General features: G+C 38.6%; 1 protein-coding gene across 3 annotated transcripts in view; it reads left to right on the top strand.

The window, feature by feature from the left end:
- The window catches only part of TBCK (TBC1 domain containing kinase), a 186,693-nt gene extending 162,732 nt beyond the window's left edge, over positions 1 to 23,961 (top strand). For all 3 annotated transcript variants that reach the window (XM_045820116.1, XM_045820113.1, XM_045820115.1), the window contains exons 25-26: positions 1,598 to 1,757; positions 22,595 to 23,961. In XM_045820116.1, the coding sequence (XP_045676072.1) occupies positions 1,598 to 1,757; positions 22,595 to 22,705 (271 nt within the window). In that variant the 3' untranslated portion in view covers positions 22,706 to 23,961. The remainder of the gene's footprint in view (positions 1 to 1,597; positions 1,758 to 22,594) is intronic.
- The last annotated feature ends 242 nt before the right edge of the window (positions 23,962 to 24,203 follow it).

Raw genomic sequence — 24,203 nt, 5'->3', positions numbered from 1 at the left:
TCTAACTCAACAGTATACACTGAAATGCTAATGCTCATTCTCTCTCTTTTGATTTTCAGAATTTTTTATAGTCTTTTATTAATACCAAATGCTTTTCTTTAAAGAAAAAATGAGGAAGAAGCTGCTGACTAAAAAATTTTAGGAATAAAGTATGTGGTCAAATTGTACCATTATTCATGAGAGTAGGAGCCTCATATTTCTCCTGTCTCCATTCCATCCCTTTACCTAATTAACTTTTATTGGTTCTTCAAATTTTAACTCAACCATCGCTTACTTTCTCAGTGAAAACCTTCTCTGTCCTCCCCAAATGTATATATATCCTATCAAAGCATCACATATATCTCCTTTAGAACAGTTTTTACAGGTGTTATTTTGTTTAATTGAATAGTTATTTGATGAAAAATAAAATTTAAGAATGTCTTCCTCTATAGACTCTTATAAATAAACATCTTTTTAACCATACTCTTTTTAGTTGTACTTTTTAATTATGCAGGATGGTATATATGTGTGTATGTATATATTTAAGGTCTTAAGATATTTCTAAATATTTTAAGCTAATATATGCTTTTCATTCCAAAATTAGAAGTTATAGTCAGTGAAACCATCAGAACTGTTCTAAAGTACAAATATAATAAGTGTCACTCCCGTTAGAGACTAACATTGAAAAGAGTGGAAATGTCAAGTAAGTTTACTTGAGAAATAAACCAACAACAGAAGTGTTTTCAACCAGTGCTGACAACTTTTAACAATTCTAAATAGAGCCTCATTTAGTAATGGCTTGTCCAGAGTAGATAGGCTTTTGCAGTATCTGCTGAGAATACCTGCTTGGCTATATTACTTTCAGAGCTTTAACGTAATCATAGTGGTGATGAGCTTAAAGGCATGATGATTATGCAGCCCACATAACTGCCATTGATTTGCCGCCTCCTGACCACTTACTTCCACAGGGCTTCCCTTAATCAGGAAATGCTTTACATCTTTTGCCAGACGTCTTCCATTACAATTTCATATTTAACTTTTTTTACTTTTTTGCTTCTAGGTACCTTATTTCATTTATATAAAATAGTCATGTGAGCATGGAAGATGTTCAGAACTGTCAGTTCAGAAATAAAACCAATGAATGACCAAAGTAATAATTAATAAAAGTTTACTGTGCACACACCAAAAAGACAGTTTGCAAACCGAGAGCTCTCAAACCCAAACATCCAATAAGGCCCTGAGGCATATTGTTATAAAGCAGCTTATCCAGTGTAGAGGCAGTGACTGCTTAATGGTCACAGTATTAAAATTTTCTTAAGGAAGGGAATTAGTTAGTGATTACCTCATATCAATTTGGGGGAATTTAAGTTTCACTTACGTTTTTCAGCGACATAAGCAAGAAGTGACCCACGTCAAGTTAGCCTCATTTGTCTTGGAAAATAGCTAAATTAACCTTTACTTGTATCACAAAACCAGTTTTATGTGCTGAGGGAATTTTCAAGGCTGGTCTCTGTTCATGTTTGATTTTTAACGGCATTATCTTCTGAGAATCAATTACCTCTCTCTCACAATCAAGTCTGCACACAAATAAATGTTTTCCTTAAACTTTCTTTCTCAGTTTTATTCGGGGTCACATTTCAGGAAGCATAAACATTCCATTCAATGCTGCATTCACTGCAGAAGGGGAGCTTACCCAGGGCCCTTATACCGCCATGCTCCAGAGCTTCAAAGGGAAGGTCATTGTCATTGTAGGGAATTTGGCAAAGCACACAGCAGAGGTAAGTGTATTCAGAAATGTCATATGTGCATAATGAGTTATTTACCTGCTTACTGTAACAGATTGTCTAAAAGTTTATTTCTTCAGGAGTTGGCCACATATCAAATGAACTTTCAAGATCTAACTATTTTCTTACGTAGAAGAGTTTGCCCGCTTTTTCTCAGTAAAAGGATTCAAGTTTTCTTCCTCCATGGGCAGCATCAGGTTCAACAGTAAGCTTAGAAAGATCCAAATGATAGCCTAATAGCCTAAGGTGTTTCTTAAAAACACTACTTTCTGAAATTGCAAAGAAATATCTTCAGTTCTTTTCATTCGAGAAAAACATAGGGGTTTGATTAGAGATTCTGAAAGCTCATGGTGGAATTTGTTGGATTCCGTGGTTTTATTTACCATGGGCTCAAAGCTTTTTGATGACAGAGAGTTCAGTAAGGATATCGAACTTTCAGATAGGAGGAGTACATGACACAGTAAAATGACTTTGCTGTCCCCTGGCTATGTTCTAAGCAAACTGAAAAATAAAACAAAGATGTGAAGGTCAAAAATATCCCCTGTGTTTTTTAATTAAATATATTGGGGTGACATTGGTTAATAAAATTATTTGGGTTTCATGTGTACAATTCTATAATAATCATCTGTGTGTTATATTGTGATAGTAAAGAGTAAAGTGGGTGAAATATATGGTAACAGAAGGAGGTTTGACTTTGGGTGGTAATCAAAAAAACCTTTATTTTTTTATAAAAGACAAGTTGGAGAACATAGTTTAGTATGAGCCAAAAGGGCTTGCTCACAAAGTCCCCAGAATCAGAGTGCATATCTAGATGTAGGCAGTGTTGAACTGGGACAGGCCCTTTTTCCAAAGGGAGAAAGAAGCTGCTCCTGGAAAAGGGGCAGAGGTAGTTTTTTCCCTGCAGGCAGCTTCTCTGCAAGACAAAGAAGGACAAGACTGAGCCTGCTCAGATGTACTGATCAAATCACTCCCCTTCCTAGAGCAGAGTAAACAGAGGGACAAAAAGAAAGGCTGGTAATATACTTAGAAAAATTTCTTCCTGGAAGAATTTGGCAGTGAATATACAATATCCCCCTCTAACATGTACATTCCTTTATATCTTTATAGACAGAATAATCCAGTAATGTGATCACTGGAAATGTAGTCAGATGAGCACTTCAGTACTTTTGGTCATAGACCATTTTTGTGTCACAAGTACAGGGCAAATGGCAGCGCTTGTTTTTGACACTAAGAGGTCATCTTTGATGATGAAGTTTCATTGACTATTAGTTATAAATCTCTCACCCCTCTTTTATGTAACTCTAGTGTCTGACAGGAAATGATCTAAATACACTTATTTCAGAGAAAGTTAGTATAGTTAATGACTAATGTGCAGTTTTAAGTAAACAAGAACATCTTAGAACTAAAGCAGTGGTATGCAAGTCATTTTGATATAATTTGTTAAATAATAGTAAATTTTATTTTTCAGTACTCTTATTGGCATGTATGTGAATTTTAAGTACTAGTTTACATATGACAATAATATAAAAATTCTTGAGTTTGGAAGTAACTTCAGCAAAATAATAGTAGACAGCTCTGATACTCCATTCCTCTACAGAAACATCAAAAACAAGTAGAAACTCAACTGTGTTGAATACAAGCTGCAAAAGCAGGCATCCTTGTCTTCTTCCTGACCTTAGGGGAAAAGCTTTCAGTCTTTCTCCATTGAGTATTATTAGTTGGATGTTTTCGTTATAGCTTTTGTCATGTTAAGTAAAATTTTTTTAATCTTCTTGGCTTATTAAATGTTTTTATTAGGGAGTGATGTTGAATTTTGTCAAATGCCTTTTTTCTGCATCAATTGAGATGGTTATGAGTTTTTGTTCCCTTCTTTCTATGAATGTGGTATATTACTTTGATTGATTTTCATATGTTTTAACTACCCATGCATTCCTAGCGTAAATTCCACTTAGTCATGGTCTATAATCCTTTAATATGCTCCTAAATTTAGACTGCTAGTATTTGATTGAGGATTTTTGCATCAGTATTCATCAGGAATATTTGTCCATAGTTTTCTTGGGTCTGTGTCTGGCTTTGGTATAAGAATAATGCTAGCCTCATAGCATGGGTTAAGAAGTGTTCCTTTTTCTTCAGTTTGTTGGAAGAGTTGGAAAAGGATCAATATTAATTCTAGTCATAACAATTGGGCATGAAAAAATAAAAGGTATCAGAACGTATGTTAATTTTCCAGGACTGTGGTAAAAGGTAACCCAAACTGAGTGGCTTAGTGTGACAGAAATTTATTCTCTCGTAGTTGTGGGGGCTGTGGGTCGTAAGTCAAAGTGTCAGTCAGCAAGGCCATGCTCCCTCCATGACTCTGGGTAGAATCTTTCCCAGGCTTTTCCCAGCTTCTGGTGGTGACCAGCAATCCTTATCAGCCACAAAGTGGGAGAAAATATTTGTAAATTATATATCTAATAGGTATTTAATATCAGAATGCAAAATCAGTACACAAAGAACAGTTATATATTTATTTGCTTGCAACTCCTACAACTCAACAACAGAAAAAAACAACAAATTTTAAAATGGGCAAATCTTTAAACGTTTTAGAGATTTCTCTGAAGGTATACAAATGGCTAAGAAGCACATGAAAAAATACCTTCATTACTCCCTAGGAAAATGCAAATCAAAACCACAGTGTCACACCCAAGTGCTGACAAGGGTGTGGAGAAATTAGACCTCCTCCCATCCCTGTGCATGGCTGAGGGGAATGTAAAATAATGCAACTGTTATAGAAAATAGTGTAACCGTTTGGCAATTCCTTCAAAATGCAAGCATAGAATTATCATACACCATCAATTTCACTCCTAGGTAAATACCCAAAAGAATTAAAAACAAGACCTCAGATACTTGTCCGCCATTGTTCATAGCAGCATCATTTACAATGGTCAAAAGGTGGAAACAACCCAAGTCTCTACCAATAGATGAAAGAATAAACAAAATGTGGTATATACATACAGCATACAGGATGGGTGAAAAGTAGGTTACAATTGTTAGTACGTGAAACAGTTTATTCTTGTATTATTTATTAATTACTGCATTATTTGCCATATGGAAAACTAAACCCACTTTTGTTCCACATTGTATTATTCAGCCTTAAAAAAGAATGAAGTTCTGATATATGCTACAACTTGGATGAACCTTGAAAACATTATGCTAAATTGAAATAAGCCAAACACAAAGGACAAGGATTCTATGACCCCACTTATGTAAGAGCTCTAGATTAGGCAAATCCATGGGGATAGGAAGTAAGTTAGTGCTACTTGGGGCTGGAGGAGGGCAGTGTGTGAGGTTTTGCCTAATGGGTACAGAGTCTCTCAATGGGATGGTAAGTTTTGAAAAATAACTAGTGATGGTTGTACAACATTGTGAAGGTACTTAATGCCACTGACTTGTATACCTAAAAAATTTTAAATGGCAAATTTTATGTTACGTGTATATTATACCTCAATTTTTAAAAAAGTTCCTTGGACCCCACTCTTCCCAGTTCATCCGAGACTTACAATTTTTGGTCAAATAGTAGTGGAAAATCTTTCATAAGAGCCATCCTGATCAGGTCTGAACTTTTTCCTCTGCGGGTATTTTTTTTTTAAACACAAAAACAAGCAAACTGAAAAACAGTGATTTCTGAGCAAGTAGCAGCTTTTTTTCTAAGTTAAAATCCTTGCACTGCAGCTGGCAGCTGGCAGACTCCTATTTCAAAGAGACAGAGAAAGCTGCAGTGGAATGTTGTGGAAGAAGGCAGAGGTGCCAGTGCGAGTCAGTACAGTTACAGATTATCTGTGCAAATGTTTATGATTTGTATGTCAGACTCATACTTGGACTTGGGAATTTTTTGTTTGCAAAGAGTAGGCACTGATTATAATTTCTAGTTTTACATTTTCTGTGAAGACCTGATAAAAGAGGTAAACTGAAAATCCAATATATGAAAATATTAAATAAAATAGAGTGTATGTAACTCAATCAAAGAAAAACACTCTCAATATTGAATTTAACAAGGAGCAAAACATCATTGAACAACTGCAAGAAGGAATGAATTAACCATTTGCCTAGTATATGACACTATAAAAATCACCCATTTGGCATACCAGTTAAAACCAGAGTGTCTTTTGTAATTGAAATGTGGAGGAATTACTTTACAATGGTCACCTGTGTTAAATATAGTGTCTAAAATCACATAGAAAATGTAACAAATCTGAGAAATACTGCTTGTTCATGAATCTGAATAATTAAAAGATATATGACACCATTTAATTATGTATTCATTACCTATTTCCTGTAACTACAGTTGATTAGCAATTTATTGCTATGAGATGGTTCTTTAGCATTACCATTTCATACGGCTTTTATGTTTGGCCTAGCTTCCACATTAAACATATCAAGAAGCCTTTAGAATCTGCCATTTCTTATCAAGAGAAAACATTGTTTTACCCTAGAAGAGGCAAAAAAGGAAGACTACAAACATCCTAGTTTAATTATGGTCCCATGTAGATTCTTCTCTGTGCCAGAGTTAAATCCTAGTAAATGTCTCCTGCCAGTTAATCTTTAATTCACCTTACCCAACAGGTTAAATACAGCAGTGAGCGTTTTATAATCAAACATATTCAGAAATCTTGTGGACACAGGCATGTCAGCATCAAGGAAAGTCAGGTCCCCAGTGAGTGAAGGGGAGCCTGACATCTACAATGTGTGCGACTGCGGCCGGGTGGTCGGCCTTCTGCCGATCCTGCTGCCGTGAGGCCAGGGCCCCTCTAACGAGGCAGGCAGGTGGAGATGGCATCTGTTGTCAGGGCTGATGGGAGCAGGAAGACCTCTGTGTCAAAACAGGGGTTAAGGCAATTCAAGCTTTGCATCACATTTTAAGTGGAAAATGTGGTAAGGTCTTACTCTTGTCTCACCACAATGATCTTTTTAAAACACATGAAAAACTATGTCTTCAAATGCTAGACTGGCATTAGGTTCCCTGGACATAGAGGGAAAACATGCCTGTATGGTGTATACAGAAAGTCTCATAAAAGATTCCTCTTACAAAACTGAAATGGGCTGAATTTGTCTCAGAGAGCAAGTGTATAAAGCTGAGATGGCACTAACAGTCAGGTCAGTGGGGGAGGCATATTAAATGAACCCACAAGACTGGGTTCGTGAACAGGTTTGTTGTGCATTTCTTGAGCAGATTACTCAGATTTAAAGGAAATTTTGATTCTTAACATTAATTAAATATTATGTAGGGTGAAATGTGTGGGTTGTTTTCATGCTTGTAACAGATATTACTTACACTACCATACTTCCAACCTAAGGCCAAATCTCATATAGCTCAGCTTGGCGAAACACCATCACGAATCCACCTCTTTCCTAGAAGTAAATTACAATGTTTAGCAAGAATGATGACTTGCACCATAGCAAGGTTTTATGTGTCACTGCATTATTTTTTCTCCCCTGTGGGATCCATGTCTGAATCTAGTGATAGGTCTCAGACTGAAAAATAGCCAACAATATGGACCAAAACAAACTGAAATTCCAATTGGCATTTCTCTACCTTTAGTGAGTCCTTAAGAAACACTGTAAACATCATATAGCTGTGTTAGCCACTGAAGCTCATAAATTTTGTAAAATCATTGTCTCTAAGATTATATTTTGTGGTGACCTGACCACCAAGATGTCTTCCTACCGGTGAATCACCTTCATTCAGTAGGTTACCTCAGAAATTTGAAGCAATCTTTGAATTTTACTTTATCCTGTCAGTCCTTTGGAAGATATTAGGAACAGGTGATTTTACCCTTAAAATGTTACATTCTTGGCATCAAATCAGTACTCTTTTGTCATCAAAAGAAGTATTTATCTGAGAACATAAAAGTCAATGGCAAGTAATGTGTGCTGTTATTCTTTCCTTTAAAACAAAACAAAGTTAGCGCCCCCCCCCAGAAAAAAAATAGAAAAGAACAGAACATATATTTCTGATTAACATTTGATTCAGAAACCTAGACAGGAGACAATTTTTATGGAGATTCTGTGACTAAACAGGGTGAGTGGCTGCTGCTCTCTACACGTGGCACGTAAGGATTAAATTTAAAATGTGGCATCATGTTCAACTGAAAATAATCAGATTTATAATAAGTAAAGCATGCCATTGGAGCTATTTTTAAGAATAAGAGAATAGACCAACTGTGTTCATTTACTCTCCCCCAGATGCCCAGATTATTTGGTCTTTGGATTTGAGGTTGGAAGTTATTTGTACTGCAGAGATATGAGGCTTCCACCCTCCTGTCCCACCCCATTACTTCCTGGATTCCTTAGCCAAGCCAAACCAAGTTTTATATTTTGATGACCACTGATAGCCATTACCTTTTGCCAGTCCCTTTTTCTCTCTCTGGCCCTGCCTCCTTGCTCTCTTTGCTCAAGCTCTTCCTCCAGCCCATGGTCTCGGGCAGGGGAGATTATCCCAGTCTGCCGGGTGCTCAAAGGGGACCAAATGACTCTGAAAACACTTTAAACCAGTCAGGTGTATGTGTTGTCTCTGCAGTAAACTTCTCTGGCCCCAGATAGTATCTGCCTAGTTCTTCAGATTAATAATATGATACTTTTAAGCCACTTCGTGTGAGACCTTTTACCTGTCAGAAAATGTATTAGGTTCTTTTGAATTGTACCTTCAGCATTTTGATAAAGAATGAGAAGTCAGTCTCCTTTCTGAGTTCCAAATATGCAAGGAATTCTTTCTCGGTCTTGTTAGACCCATAAGCACTGGCTACAGTTAAACCTGGCTTTCTTCCTGGCTTTTTCCTCATCTTCTTGTCAGCAAAGGTTTTGGTCTGTGGGTTTATGTCAGATTTTAAGGAAACATTTAACATATTTATGTAATTCGAGCACACTTAGACATCGTATGAGGCTTAACAGTAAAATTGTCTTGTGTATCTCTGTATTTGTTAAGTGATAGAGGATAACTTACTTTAGAAGACCCATAAACTGAAATATAATCTGTCCTGTAGCGTCCCTAGTCTCATAGTTTTTCAAAAGTTATGTGAAATAAAAAGCAAGGTAGGAGTTTTAGTAAAGGAGACTTTAAAACACCTAATCCAAACTTTGGTTATCTGTTTTTTAACGTGTTTACTAAATGTATTTTGTGGACAAGCAGTTTTTAAAAACACAGGGGAAGCCCATTTCCAATTTCCTGGAGAAACTGCCAAGTCATCATCTGAATCCTGTTCTCTCTGACACCTATATTCATGCCCTAGCATAGGATGAAAGTTATTTTGTCTTGTTACATGTTATTCTACATGCTGACTCTGCCCTCCACAGCCCACCATTTAATTAATTACTTCTTACCACAGGAATGTTTGTGGCTGAATAAAAACTAACCATAGTTGCCCTCCCACTTGACCTTGCAGAGGTTGGAACTTGGCTCTGATCCATCATAGCCATAACTGTTTTGAATCTGAATCTTTAGTACATACATTCTTTGCAGAGCATAGATGTGTAGAATATGACTCGTGGGTTGGACATGATATGAGTTTACTGTTTTCTGTTGTCTAGTGTAAATAGAAGTTAATGGATGATTATTGCTGAAATTCTAGTCCCAAATATCCCAGGTCAAAGGAAAATGTGCAAAAAGCTCTTTAGAGCTCCTAATACATGACAGAATTTTATCAGAAGAGGCTTGTCCTCTGTATTAGAGCCAATATACTTTTTTTTTCATTAGAATGAGAACTATTTTCAAACAAATTTAATGTCATATCTAAAAATGTTTTCTCTTATTTTTTCTAATGTGACCTTGAATTTCCAGGTAGTCATTCCTGAGAGAACTGTTTGAAACTATAAGCTATTGTTAAACAGTGATCTATAAATCTATAGGTAGATTCCAGTTGCCATGTGCATAAACACTAGGTCACAATCAGCTATCATAAATTTTAAAATTGAATGAATTAGTTTAAAGGAAAACTCTTTAACCTAGAGTTCATCAGAGTTCTAGAAGGTCTTTGAACTAATTGAAATTATATGTAAAGGATTATACAAATTTACCCTTTTTTGAGAGAGAATAGATCTGTAGCTTTCATCCAGTTGCCAAAAGTACATGTGATCCAGTAAATGGTAAGAGTCACTAGTATAAATTACTGTTTCATTATAAAGAGTTTATGTGAACACTGATTTGTCCCCATTGGAGACAAAGCTTCCTTTTAAGTTTGAATCTATACAATTGCAAGGTGCCATAAGTAGCTCTCCTCTTAAAGAAGAGAGGAAAGAAGGAAACTAGCTTATAGTAGTTACCCTGACTCAACTACTTAAACATGCGCTAATATAATCCTCCCAAAATGTTTTCAGTGCACCTTTCATGTATATTATTATTACACATTTAGCAGGTGAAGAAACGGAGGCCAAAAAGCTAAGTAATTTACCCAACATCCCACAGCTAACCAGTGACAGAATCCTGATTTAACCCCTGTGCTAAGGACAAGCTCCTACACTTTCCTCCACAGCATCCAGCACCTAGACTGCTGGACTGAAATAGTGAATTATCTCACCTTCTTGACTAATGGCAACAAGTTTTATAGAAAATTATTGTTTGCCTTCACACTGTTAATTAGGTCTGAAATTCTCTCATCCCCTCTACCCAACTGTCTCAAGCAAGTAGCTAATATCTCAAGTGTAACTCGGCTGCAACTTTGCATTGTCCCTGCTTACAGTCCCCTTCCTTCCTCCAGTTGTGGCCCACAGCAGAGTGAACATTTTGATGTTAATCTAACCATTGTCAAAATGCCTGGGTGACTTCCCATTGCCTTCAAAATAAAGTTCAAGCCCTAATCAAGGTTTATAGAGCTTTTCATGATCCGCCCTGCACTTTGTTTTCCAGGCTCGTCCTACACTGCTTATCTTACCCTCATAGATTCCAGCCATAATTAACTACTCGTAATTCCCTACGTGTTGTCTTTTTATACTTCTCTCTAATCAGAGCATTCTTACACTTCTGTTCAACTGGGTAACTCCCATTTGTCTTGAAAGGCTGTTTATATAGCATTTCTTCTTGAAACTCCTTCTGAACTCCTCAAGTCTGGGACTAAGTACTATTCCCAAGTTTTCATACAAAATATTTTACTTATCTTGATATCATTGGGACAGCTATCATGTATAGAGTTTTTGTCTACATTAGACAAAAACCCACCCTTCCTTTAGGAGCACACAGCACCGTGTAAGGGCTCACAGCTTGGAGAGGATGGGCTACATTTCATGCTCCACTTACCCCTTTTCCAGGCTCTCTTATACAAAGCACAGTGTGCACAGCCATAGTGATGGTTCTGTGTAGCATTTATCAAATGGCCTTGCAATTGCCTGTTCACTCATCTGCACCTCCAACTAAACTCTAAGCTCACTAAAGACAGGGATTGTATTTGTGTTCATTGTTGTACCCAGTCCCTAGCATTGTGCCTTTCAGATAGTAAGCACTCCATAACTGTTCAATGGTTGATTTAGTGACTAAGTTAATGAATAGACATATGCAAAATAGTAGTTTACTGTCAACTATGCATTTACAGAAACTAGTAAAAAGAGGAAGGCAAAAGAAAAAATTCTAATATCAACTACTAGATTAATTCAAGACACCAAACATTGAGTGCCGACATGATGGAGACTATCATAAGGAAACAAATGAGAAGGACATAGGCCCTTGCCCTCGTAACACTCAATCTAATTAATACAATGAGATATGTATACAGCTGATTAAAACTCAAAGCACAATGTGGCATGTGCTATATGAAATTATAATTAAAGCTCTAGAAAATCATTGAGAAGGAAGAAAATTTTTCCATTTAAATGAGGGGTTTCTAAGCTTCATAGAGAAGGCAATGACAGACCTAAACCTTAAATTATGGGTAGAATTTCCGTAAAGAAAATTGTTGGGAAGAGGACCATAACCATAGTGAGTAGGGAGCCTTCCAGGCACAGGAAACAGCGTTGGCTGATTGGAAAGCAAGGGCTTCTCTGAAGAGCATTTTAGTTGCAGATAAGGCTATTTCCAGGTAGGTGGAGAGTCTGGTTATAGACAGCCTTGAGTGCTGTGTTAGGAGTTCACATTTGAGCAATGGGGAGCTATTAAAGGATTTTAAGAAGGAAAGTGACACAATCAGTTATATTTTAGAAAGTCATTTGGAAAATGACTTTTAAAGTGTCTTCTCTTTCTTTTGCCCTTTATCTCGGTGAAATAAAAAATTTAAAACACCAAGAACTAGAAACCAATATAAGAATTTCACTCTCCCTATATTTCCAGCCTATTTTAATGTCAGATTTTTCCCAGATTCTACCTTTATGTTGACCTTGTATCCCAGCCTGCAATTTCCCACTATCTAAATAGTTTCTAAGCTCAGTGTTAGCAAACTCAGGTGGTGTTAGGGAAAAGACGACAGAGGGGTTGTGTCTGAGGCTGATAACCAAAGCTCTTCAACTTTCAAAAGGATTTTAGGGAAACGGCCTCACTGCTTTATTATGTGACTCAAGACATCTAATCATACCCTGTCACTATCTTCTCTTACCTTGTTTAACACTAAAGGTGACTTTCTCATTAATCATTAATTTAAAGGTAAATAATTACATGTATTTATATAAGGAATAAGCAAGTATAATTCTAAAATAAATAATTTCTTTTGTCCTCAAATGCAAAGAAACTTTACACCTAATACTATCAAACTATTTGATGATATTTGAAAGTTTCCTACTGAAACTTTCAGTAAGAGCTTTTAGGTACTACATATTGTTCATACTGACAGTAGATAAGCAAGCTTCCTTCTTGGAAGGGATCCACAGGTCTTGACTCACCTTACGGACAATAGCCCTAAGAAGGAAAAAAATTATATACAAATAATGACTGTGGTCTCAGGATTTCCTGAGGGTCCTTTATAATGTGACCATGTGGGCAGCAAAGTGCCGGGTAACTTGGAAAAACTAAAAGCACAAGAGACACTTAAGTGATTCCAGAGTAATTGGGGCCTGGAATGAGGAGGAGCAGAGGGATAGGAAGAAGGGGCAGGTCCGGCACACATCCCAGAGAACTGACAGCTTTGTGCCTAACTGAAGGTGGGGCCGCGAGAGGTTTGTTTTTGTTTTTTTAGTGTTGTTTTTTTTTTTAAGTCAAAAACAACCGTAAGGTTTCCAGGATGGGTTTTGGGGGATGTTGCTAATACCTTGAACAGAGATAAAGAAGAGGAAAATAAGGTAGATTTGTAGGGAAAGCAATGGATTTTGGACATACTGAGTTTAAAGTGCTAATGTCAGTCAAGCATTGAGAGGTTCAGACTAGAATTCATGGGAGCGTTGAAACTAGATGTATATGTATAGAATCCTTCACTTATGAAATAAACAGTATTCTATAGTACAGAAAAATTGTAGGCTCTTTCTTATAATTAAATTTAAAAGCTTATAAATGCATTATTCCAGAAAGGAAGACAAATTCTAGGTGATGGCCTCAACAAGAGAATGGTGAAAGACCATTAAAAGATATCTGTTTCAGTTCACTGTAAAACTCCATTGTCCCCATTATAACCTAGATAATAAATAAGAAAAATTTGCTTTAGTGTAAGTGACTGGTAGAGAAGATCACAAAGGAAACAAGATTAAAGGAAAATGGAAGAGGAAGGAAAGGAAAACACTATTTCTCACCATGTGGGAAAAAAATCTGCTAGTGGAGCATCAACAAAGCCAACAATGGGGAAGAAGTGCATGGACTTATATTATGTTAGATACTACGTGCCTTTAAGGCGTATTTGGTTTTCTGGTCATTTCTATTCAAAAAAGTATACTTTAAAAACTAAATCCTATTCCTTTTCTTTAATTCTTATGATATTTTGTTAGAATTACACATAATACAGTGAAATAAAATAAAAGTAGAGAAATTTATAATTGCACATGAAAATATTAACTATTTTTTCACATACCTCTTGAGTGATCCACCTACCATGAAAAAATTTCCAAACTCATTGAAACAACAGGGGCGAAGGAGTAAGCTGGGACCCCAAGAGCAGACAGTGAGAGTTTCACTGCATCCTCTTCAGATCCTTTCAGGTGCCTTAACTGTGGAAATGAACTGAGGATATTGTCTCTCATCTGACCACTCTGTGGACTTCTGCGTTAAAATTATTGGCTTTATTATTATTCTTATTTTATTGCATTTATATTTATAAACTTCATCATCAATACTTTTTATTATCAGTGTTTTTGTACAGATGACTTGTAAAAGACACCATTTTTTAACATTATTTACCTTGCCCTAGCCAGGTTGCTCAGTTGGTTTGGAGCATCTGTGCACCAAAAGGTTGTGGGTTCAATTCCCAATCAGGGTGTGTACAGGAGGCAACCAATCTGTGTTTCTCTCACATTGATGTCTGTCTGTCTCTCTGTCTCTCTCTCCCCCCTTATTCTCTCTCTACAATCAATAATCATATCTTTGGGTAAGGATTAAAAAAAAACTTCTTCCAACTCATAGAAGAGTCAAGTGAAGGCTCTGTTACTAAAGGATAAAATGAAACATCATTTGACTTTTACCAGAACCAGTTAGGTAGTTTCCTCATAATTTGCCCTAAAATCCTTTCTACCTCCATTGGCAGTAAGGAAGCTTAACCAGTTCCCACCATAGTGCCTGGCACATGGTAAGTGCTCAAAAACTATTTGTTCAATGAATTAATCAGTTATTCAGCAGACAGTAGAGCAAACACTGTGTACTGGGCACTGTTCTTGGCATTGTAGAAAAAGTAAGAAGTAAAACAGAGTCCCTACTTTCAAAGAGCTTACAACATACTGGGAGAGACAGTCAATAAACACATATGTCAAGTGGTTATAAATGCTGAAGTGAAAAATAAGGTAGAATGGAGGAAAAGAGTACTGGTGGCTTATTTCATTTATGATGTGATCAGAGAAGGCCTTATTCTGAGCAAGATGGAAAGCCACTAGAACACGGGGAACAAAGGGTTTTATGTGATCTGACTTTTACTTAAGAAAATCTTTCTGGTTGCCATGAAGAGAAATACCTCAGGGGCAAGGATAGAAGCAATCAGACAAGAAGTTATTGCAATAATCTAAATTAGAGGTGATGGTAGCTTAATCTAATAGAGGAGATTAAAGAGGTTGAGGGGGGGAGGGGTTTGCAGATTTGCAAATCATGTAAGACCCCATAAACCATGGTAAAATCTTTAAGATTTTATTCTGAATAAAATAAGAGGCTATGGAAGTGCTTTGAAAAGAAAGTTTATATGATCTGACTTACCATTTTTAAAGCGTCACTCGCATTGTGTGGGGAATTGAGGCAAGGGTGGAAGGAAAAAAGACCAGTTAGGGTAACACGTGGAGTAACCTAGATAAGAAATAATGGTTGCTTGGGCTAGTGTGGCAGTAGCAGAGGTGGTGAGAAGTGATCAGATTCTAATTGTGTTTTGAAAGTTATAGATGATATGATACATTAGAGGAAAAAAAGAAGCAAATGTAAATCCAGTTTTATTGCTTGAACAACTGGAAAAATGGAGTTGCCATTTCCTGAGATGGGGAAGACTTTAGGAGAAGTTTAGAGATGAGCATAGGGTAGGAATCAAGTGTTCTCTTTTGAAAATTATGTATATAATTTGATACACAATTTGGAGTTTGAGGAGCTTATTAGATGTGTAAGTGGAGATATTGAAGAAGCAAATACATTCATGAGCTTAGAGTTCAGGGAAGATGCTAAAGCCATACATTTAAAGCCATCAATGTATAGTTGGTACTTAAAGTCCATAGGATAAGATGGAATCATTTAGGGGATGAATGTAGAGACAGAAGAGAAGTCAGAAGACAGGCATGGGAGCAGAAGTCAGGAAGATAAGGAAAACCCACCAGCAGAGACTGGGCAGACCAGCTACAAAGGGTAGGAGAACTTGGAGAGATTGGTACCCTGAGGGCCAATTGGAGAGAGTTTCGAAAAGAGGAAGGTTCCATCAAATGTGTCAGACGATGCTGATGGGTCAAGTCAGTTCAAATTCAGTCTTAAAATTTTTATTTGCAATGTGACATAGTAGAGGTTATTGCTGAGCTTTATAAGTATATTTTGGGGGAGTGATGGAGACAAAAGTCTGGTTGGAATGGATCTAAGAGGGAATTGGCTTCCTGCAAAGCAATGAAGAGACAGCACACAGACCTGTAGGTGAGAGACTTAGAAGACATCGAGCAATTGCAGTGTGTGGGCCTCATTTGGGTTCTGTTGCAAATAAGCAGATTGTAAATATAAGTCAGCGGATGATGGATGGATGAACAGATAATATTTGTGAAGTAATTGGAAATTTGAACGGTGACTAAATATTTAATTATATTAAGGGTTATTGTTAGTATTTTCTAGATGTGATCATGGTACCATAGACATATTTGTAAAGTTTTTTTATTTCAAGGACATATAATTATGGAGTAAATGAATTTTGGGATTTACACTAAAACAGTAAATGTGGTTAAGAGGAGTGGTGAGAGGAATAAAGGAAATAAATTAACTGCCTATGAGTTGTAATTATTGAAACTGGATGTTATCATCCTTCTGTTTTTTTTAACTGTGTAGTTCTACTTTTTATTTTAATAAAATCAGAATATGCACAGCATATGCAGTGCTAGCATATGTGTTCATGCATTTTTTTTCATTTTTCTTAATAAAAAGTTAAAGAAAATGGGAAGAGATGAAATAGAGACAGGGACTGTAGGCAATAGGAAATTAAAACAGGAAAACACATTGAGTTAGTGCACTACAATTATTTATATATTCCCTTATGTAACTCAAACTTCTAAAATCTCTTAAGATAAAATCTTAACACTGTCAAATTTCCTAATCTCAAAGACTGGTCCCAAGAGTAGAAAATTGACATACACCGCAGCATGGACTCTGAGTTTCCCAGACACCATTGGGATCGTGATCCTTAAAATAAACATGGTTTAGGAAGTCTGGACCACATAATGCCTGTTTTGTAAATTCCCATTTTTTTCTTATCACATAATTAACTGTTTTCCAGTACATAACATCCTGGAATTACCTGTTCTGCCCCTTACCTGTCACAGGTGCCCGTGGCAGAGTGTAAGGTGGTTACTGACCTTGTGTTCACCTTCTTGGTTTTGCCCTGCTGCTGCTTTAACTTCTGTGAGTAAAATAAGAGAGGAAGGCAGCACTGTTTCATTACTATGAAAACTGGCTCCACACCTTACACAGGACTCCTGTCCGTGTTACTGAGCTGTAACTGACATGTAGGAATTGTATGTATCAAAGGTGCCCAGCTTTGTTTTGGTGTATGTATACATTATGCAATGATCACCACAGTTAAGCTAATTAACTACTCACCACCTCACCGTTACCATTTTCTTAGCAAACTTTAAGTGTACAATACAGTATTGTTTTACCTGCTATACATAATAACTACAGTCACCATGCTGTACATTACATTTCCAGAACATTTTCATTTTTCATAACTGAAACTTCGTACCCTTTGGCCAACATCTGCCCACCTCTTCCCCCTACCTCTTTGCTCCTGGCAGCCACCATTCTATTCTGTTTCTGTGAGATGGACTATTTTTTAATGCCACATATTAATGAAATCATACAGTATTTCTCTTCATGTATCTGGCTTATTTCACTTAGTATCATGTCCTCCAGGTTCACCCATGTTGTCACAAATGGCAGGACTTCCTTTCTAAAGTTCACACTATTCTACTGTGTGCATGGTGTGTGCGTGGATCACATTTTCTTTACCCATTATCTGTCAGTGGGTACGTAGGCTGTTTCCGTGTCTTGGCTGTTGTGAATAACCTGCAGTGAGCTCGGGAGAGCAAATACCGCTTCGGGGTCCAGATTCCATTACCCTTGGAGACAGACTCAGAACGGGATTGCTGGTTCATATGGTAGTTCTATTTTTAATTTTTTGTGGAACCTCCAACTATTTTCCATAGTAGCTGCACGGTTTACTTTCCCACCACAGTGCACAGGAGTTACTTTATGTAGTTGATTTAAGAAGCTAAACTTACACAGTGCTCCTAAGAAAATAAACCTCAGAATTATACTTGACTGTGTAATGGAGGGAAGAGATCAGTGGAGAATTAGATAAATAATCCCTACCTCTTCCCTACTGGTCATTGCCATAGATTGGAATCCCTGAAATGGGAGTTCAAATGATTAAGACCTTTTTCATGGGCCCAGAAATCTTTTAAATAATGAGGACAAGACAGTGCCTTAGTTATATTGGCCCAAGGCCACACTGTACTGTAGATGGAGGTATCGCCCCATCTGATATTTATTATTTCAAATATGTGTATCTGAGTCAGCTAGCCAACCTCTTAGAAGTAGATATATAATGTTTGTGAAGTATCAGCCTACCCCCAACCACTCAATATGAGAAAGACTAAATGTGCACCATAGTTTCAGTATTTCAGAGGGTCAAGAGGACACATAAAACTAATATAGCATCAGCCTCACATCCATAAGACCAAGAAAATGAAATTACTACAGCAGCTTGTTACAGGTTGATTGCTAGTTCCTTTGTTCAGTTCCATGCCTGACTGACAGCAATATTTCCATATGCAAAATTTAGCATTATTTGGGGGAAAGGAGTGAACAAAAAAAATGAAAGAAAAAGATTTCATAGATTGAGCTTCACCAGGGTTTTGGCCAACTCATGCCAATTATTCAGTTCCCAACATGAACTTGAAACTCGCAAGGCCAAAGGTTCACATCAAGAAAATGAACTGCCCTGCGGTGGGCTTCTTGGCAGAAGCCCAGCTTTCTTAGCTTCCTGCTGCTGCTGTGTCCTCGGACACCCAGGGAGAGACAGCAGGCACTGCCCTATGCTCCTCCCGACCGCACTCAGTGTTCCCTTTTCTGGCCTTCGTTAACCTGCGCTACTCTGTGGCAGATCAAAAACCCCTTTCCTTCACTCATTCTCCTGCTACAGCAGAGCTTCACTTCCACTGACAGACATGCCAGCCTCTCTGCCCAAGCTAAGAAGCAAGATAAGGAGAAAAAACAAGATGGAGAGGTACCCACAAGAGCCCGCCACTTCTAGACAGTGCTGCTGTGAGGTTTGCCAACCCAAGCCCTAAAGGAGTACCACCACCAGCCCTACTAACCAGAGGAATGACAAAAATGCAAGAGTTTTACCCTCTCCCCGTGGGCGTATCGCCCACAAGGTGTGCGGCTTCTCTGTGGTCTGTGAGCCTGAAACCCATTCCCAGCAAGTAACAGATCCTGCCAACCCCACATGGGGTGTGGCCCTATGCCTCAGCTGGTTGTGCCATTTGAGGAACCCCATTCTCTCCATGTAGGACTTGGTGTCACCAGTTCTAGCCCTACAAACATGCTAGCCTCTTTACTGCAAAGGAACTTACTCTTCACATAGGGCTGTACCTATAAAAATTGTAGCTTGAAGTCCCAGACACATCTGACCAGCAAATGAATCCCATCATCTAATAAAATAATTCTCAGTATTCTCATTGCTGGCCACACAGTAGAACCACCTGAAAGGAAAAATAAATTCATAATAGTAAAAAACCTGGGAACCTGGAACCTCATCCTAAGAAACTATTTGTTCCTTGTCTGGAGTGGCCTTGACCATCACTGTCCCCTACTAAAAGCACCCGATGATTCTGAGGACTTTGTAAGTGTCGGTCCAGTATGATAGCCTGCCACTTCCACCAAGGGCATTGCTCAGTAAGCCTAGGTTTGTGATTTCTGTGTGGTGTCAGGCTTCTCCCAAAGCTGCAGCTTGCAGTCTATACTAGGACTTTAGTCAACCAAGTCCAGTACCCTATGTTTTTACTCTCTAAAGCTGCCAAAGCCCTGCCAGGTGGAGAGGAAAAGATGGGTGAAACCCTGAACTCTGCACACCTGGGTCTCCTCTGTTCTGCCACGTACCTTCTCTATGAGTAATGCAGCTTTTTCACAAGGTGGAGACCACCCTGTACATTCACAGACCGTGCTTCCTCCCTGGCCTGTCAAGCTAAAGCCACAGAGAACATAACCTGATCAGTGCATGTGGCCATCACGACTGGGTCCCCATTCCCTTCAAGTATCAATAATGAAAAAGGATGGAGAGGCGAACATCTCCTCTAACCCCTGTTAAATTCAGAAGTCCTGAGCTGCTTTGGCAACAGCCATCCATACCACTTGATATTCCTTGCTACTGTCTCCCCCGCACGGCAAAAACTGGAACAGCACCAGTACTGAGTAGGGGCTCAGTGAAATGTTTGATTGCTGAATGAAAGGACAAATAAAGGACTAGATGCAGCAAAGGAGCTGTTTCCATGACGGGAGTGGGAAAGGTGGAGGGATGGCCTCACTGCTGGGGGCCAGTATTTAACAAGGGCCATTGGAACCAGGAGCAGAGGAGCAGAACTCACCATTTTAACCTGAAAAAACTCAACGTTTGCTCTTCTTTACTTAAGCACAACCTGGCTTTTTTCCCCCAGGGCACCTAAACTTTTCTTATGTCCTTGTCATCCATTTCTAACTTTCTTCTTAGACCCTGACACAGCAGCACCCCAGTTGTTCCAAAGTGCTCTCTTCTGCCCGCTTTGCCTTCGCCATTTTCCAGCTCCACAGCAGCCTGGCTGTTCCATCCCTCCTTGCAAGGGCAGTGTGGAAAGGAACTCTTTCCAGCTCTACAGCATAGTTTAAGGGAGATTAGCTAAATGTACAGTGAGACCTTCCTTACTTATTTTCTGACTTCTACAGTGTCAGTTTGAAAGTACTAAACACTTACACTACTTATCCACAAAGCCTTTTGAGTGATGATATGTTTATCTTAGAATTCCGACCTAAGTGGTAATTGTATTGCTGCATGTGGGAGAATGGAGCCAAGATGGTTCAATAATCATATGGTGCCAGACACTGTGCAGCCGGCACATGACCTGGGGCAGATGAACCTGGTGCCTGTTTTCTTGAAGAGAGGGTTTCAAAGAGAAGTAAGCAAGAACAGGATGAAGATCAGCTCACATGGGCACTCTAGATCACTTGATATCTTCTAAAGTATAGGTGCATTATTTCTCTTCAACCTTAATTACTGTCCAGGATGCCCTGTGTGGCTCTAAAGAGGATCGGATCTGAAATGTGCACAGGCATGTGAACCTGTGTGAAGGCACTGCAGAGGGTGACAGAGAAGGCGAGAGGGGCCAGCTGTACTGAGATCCGGTTATGTGAGTTGTTTTGGAGATCGCGGAGATCCCAGTCCAGCAACATCTATTCCACTTACATGCTGATCTTTTTATCCTTTGGCTTAAGACAGTATTTTTCAAAGCATTGTCCATGGACCACCTGCTTTAGAGTCATCTAATGGTGTCTGCTAAAAAAACAAAACAGCACACCACGTTCCTGTGCCCCAGATCAGTACAGCTTAGTCTCTGACGTCTTGAACTTATCTTGACCAAACACCTCCGCTCAACCTTTTGAACCATGAAGCCTAGACAGCTGGCTTAAGACTTTACCAGCTATTAAGTTTAAAGACTCCCAAGAAGCAATAGGACTGTGAGCAGATATTTGTCATTTTTCTTGGAAGATCTGAGATCAGGTTATGACGAAGTAGTTGAAAATCACGTGTGGGCTCAAACATCTAATCTGAGGACTAGGACACCACCAAGGGGAGGGAATCAGGACGGAATGGCCAGAGAGCCAAAGAAAACCTTCTTTGCTTCTCCTTTTGCCCCAGGCTGTATGTCATTTGTCATAGTTTAATTCAGCTAGCGTATACTGAGCCCTTGTACATGCCGGCACTAGGGATAAAGGGAACCAGAACAGGTTCATGATCCTACGGAAATTTACAGCTTGGTAGAGGAAGCAGGCCCTCAAATGGGGAATTTAAATAAATATGGTAAGCCAAATATAGGGACCTGAACATGAAATTTGGGGGGGCTAAGAAGAGGGACTGCTAACTGAGACTTAGCTCCTAGAAAAGGAAGTGGCTGATGAGGAAAGTAAGTAGAAACTAGGCAGGTGGGAGTGCAGGTGGGGTGCTTTTGAAAAGGAAATGAAGGGGGGCCAGGAGCTGGTGGGACGTGGAGCGTGCTGCCAACCTAGAGCAACCTGCGCAACCACAGTCTCTGAATCCTAACGTGACCCCATCTATCAGCGATTTACAGGCAGTTCAAACTGCTTTCTCGTGAGGTGCAAGGAAGGAAAAGATGATCAGTGACCCTGAATGGGTAGACACAGGCCGAGTCAGGGAGGTATGTCTTCGTCTGGCTAACTTTCAAGTTCTTTTTTGCTAGCCATTTAGAAGGCTTCTCGGATCAGTACTTCAAATTCATTCCAAGCTTATGGTCTTAAACTCTTCATTGTGGTTGCTCCAAAAACATGTTCCAACCAGTTCATAGGCTCTCTCTGGGGCATTGTGTGTGGGGTGCAACAACTAACGAGTTGACAATAATATCAAAAATTGTCCAATACAGACTTGAGAACGTTCTGTCACTGGATACACACGTGAGAAACAGGAATGCTAATGACCTTTCTGGGGGAGACTGAGGCAGAGGCAGGCGTCATGCGCTTCTCCCTGTGCGCCCTTGTGCACTGTTCGAATTGTTTCCATGTGTACCTGTTGCCTCTTCCAGCAAGTTTAAAAGAGAACTAAAGAGATACATTTATTTCATGGCATGAAGAAGTTGTTTGTCAACATACTAATTTTTTATTAAAAACCAAGTTAATGATGCAGTGACAACAGTGGCAGCAATAATATCATTAAAGTAGTTTTTCACAGCTTGAGTAGTTTTTCCAACACCATGGTGTTGGATAAATACAGATTGTGTATGTTCTCCATAACATTGGCCTTTTTTTTTTTCAGTTTGCAGCACATCTTGTGAAGATGAAATATCCAAGAATCTGTATTCTAGACGGTGGCATCAATAAGATCAAGCCGACAGGCCTCCTCACAGTGCCGTCTCCTCAGATATGAAGAACCGGAAGGATAACCATCAGAAGCACAGGGTGGCGTCGGCTCCCAACAGCGCAGCTCCGCACAGCCTTGCCAGTCTGAGGCCGGGCCGTGCTTCCACAGCGCTACATTTCCATCACGCTTGCTCATGAGACATGCTTTTAAAATCTCACGACCCAAATGTTCAACTATCCAGGCAACCAACCTGACTGTACCTGTGTTGCGGAAAGAAGTTTCCTAACAGTGAAATCAGATCGTGTATTTTTAGCATATTGCGACACAAAGCCAGAGGAATTCAGCTGATAAGGCAGATTTAGTATTATCAAGAAATCTCACTTGCACTAAAAAAAGCTGTCTTCCATCGCACTGAACAGACAGTCCTAACAAGGGTATTATTTAGAAATATAGGTTGAATGTAGACTGAAATCTCATTTTCATGATAATGAAAAGTGAAAGACTATTCATAGTGCATTCCTTATAATTAACTGCTACATATGATAACTCACTTCTGGCCCAGACAAGTTGAGTGTGTGCATGTGTGTGTGTGTGTGTTTAGAGGGAGAAGAATTTAGCCCATTTAAAAAAAGGAATAATAGTCCACTTCCAAAAAAATGAAAGTATATTAAATAGAGTATTTGTTCAGCTTCTGTAGCAGAGAAACCCAAAATAAGAGCTACTTTAACAAACTAGAAGTTTGTTTCGCTCAGTCAGCCTAGGGCTAGTATATCTGTTTCAGAATCATTAAGAACTCAGGTGTTTTTCTCATTGCTTTACCACCCTGAACACATGGTTTCCATCTCATGGATCAAGATGGCTACCCAGATCACCCACCTTCACACCTGCAATTTAGAAGGATGACTGAAGGAGGAGGGGGTGGGGAAGAAAGGAAGGAAAGAAATGGGGTGGCAGGGGAGGAAGAAGGAAAGAAGAAAAGATGAAAGAGAAGGGAGGACACACTTCTTCTGTAAGGACAAAATCCAGAAATTGCACATACTACTTCTGTTTACAAACCATTGGCTAGACCTTCAACATATGGCCTCACCTAGCTATAAGGAAAGGTAGGAATATAATCTTGGGCTGGGCGGCCATTTGTACAGTTTAAAAGAAAAAAAAAAAAAACACCCTTATGGGAAGAGAACACACATAGAAGGACAACTAGCAGCCTCTGCCACATTATTCTAAAAGTTAAGTACCACATTGAATCATAAACATATCATGATTTTATGTACTGTGAAGGAAGAAAAATATAACCAAATAAACTGACACAACAACAATTATAAGATGCATCTCCATTTCAAAAATGCGAAAAAATATTCACCTTAGAATTATTGAAATAGAGTACATCTTTGACTATCTTTAGTTTTAACTAAATTATGTTTGTTCATCTTTAAGTTATATTCCTCTTCAATATTAGGACTGCCTAGGTACAATATTTTAATAAGAGCCTCAATTCAACATTCTGGGCTATGGTTCTATTGTTGCTGGCTGTTTTGGGTTTTTGCATCTTTTTTATTGAAAT

The sequence above is a fragment of the Phyllostomus hastatus genome, unplaced genomic scaffold, assembly GCF_019186645.2.
Source record: "Phyllostomus hastatus isolate PE091 unplaced genomic scaffold, TTU_PhHast_1.1 phas_scaffold_39, whole genome shotgun sequence".
In the NCBI taxonomy this organism is placed as follows: Eukaryota; Metazoa; Chordata; class Mammalia; order Chiroptera; family Phyllostomidae; genus Phyllostomus; species Phyllostomus hastatus.
Note: the sequence above shows the minus strand (reverse complement) of the source record. Positions and strands in the feature narration are given on the sequence as shown.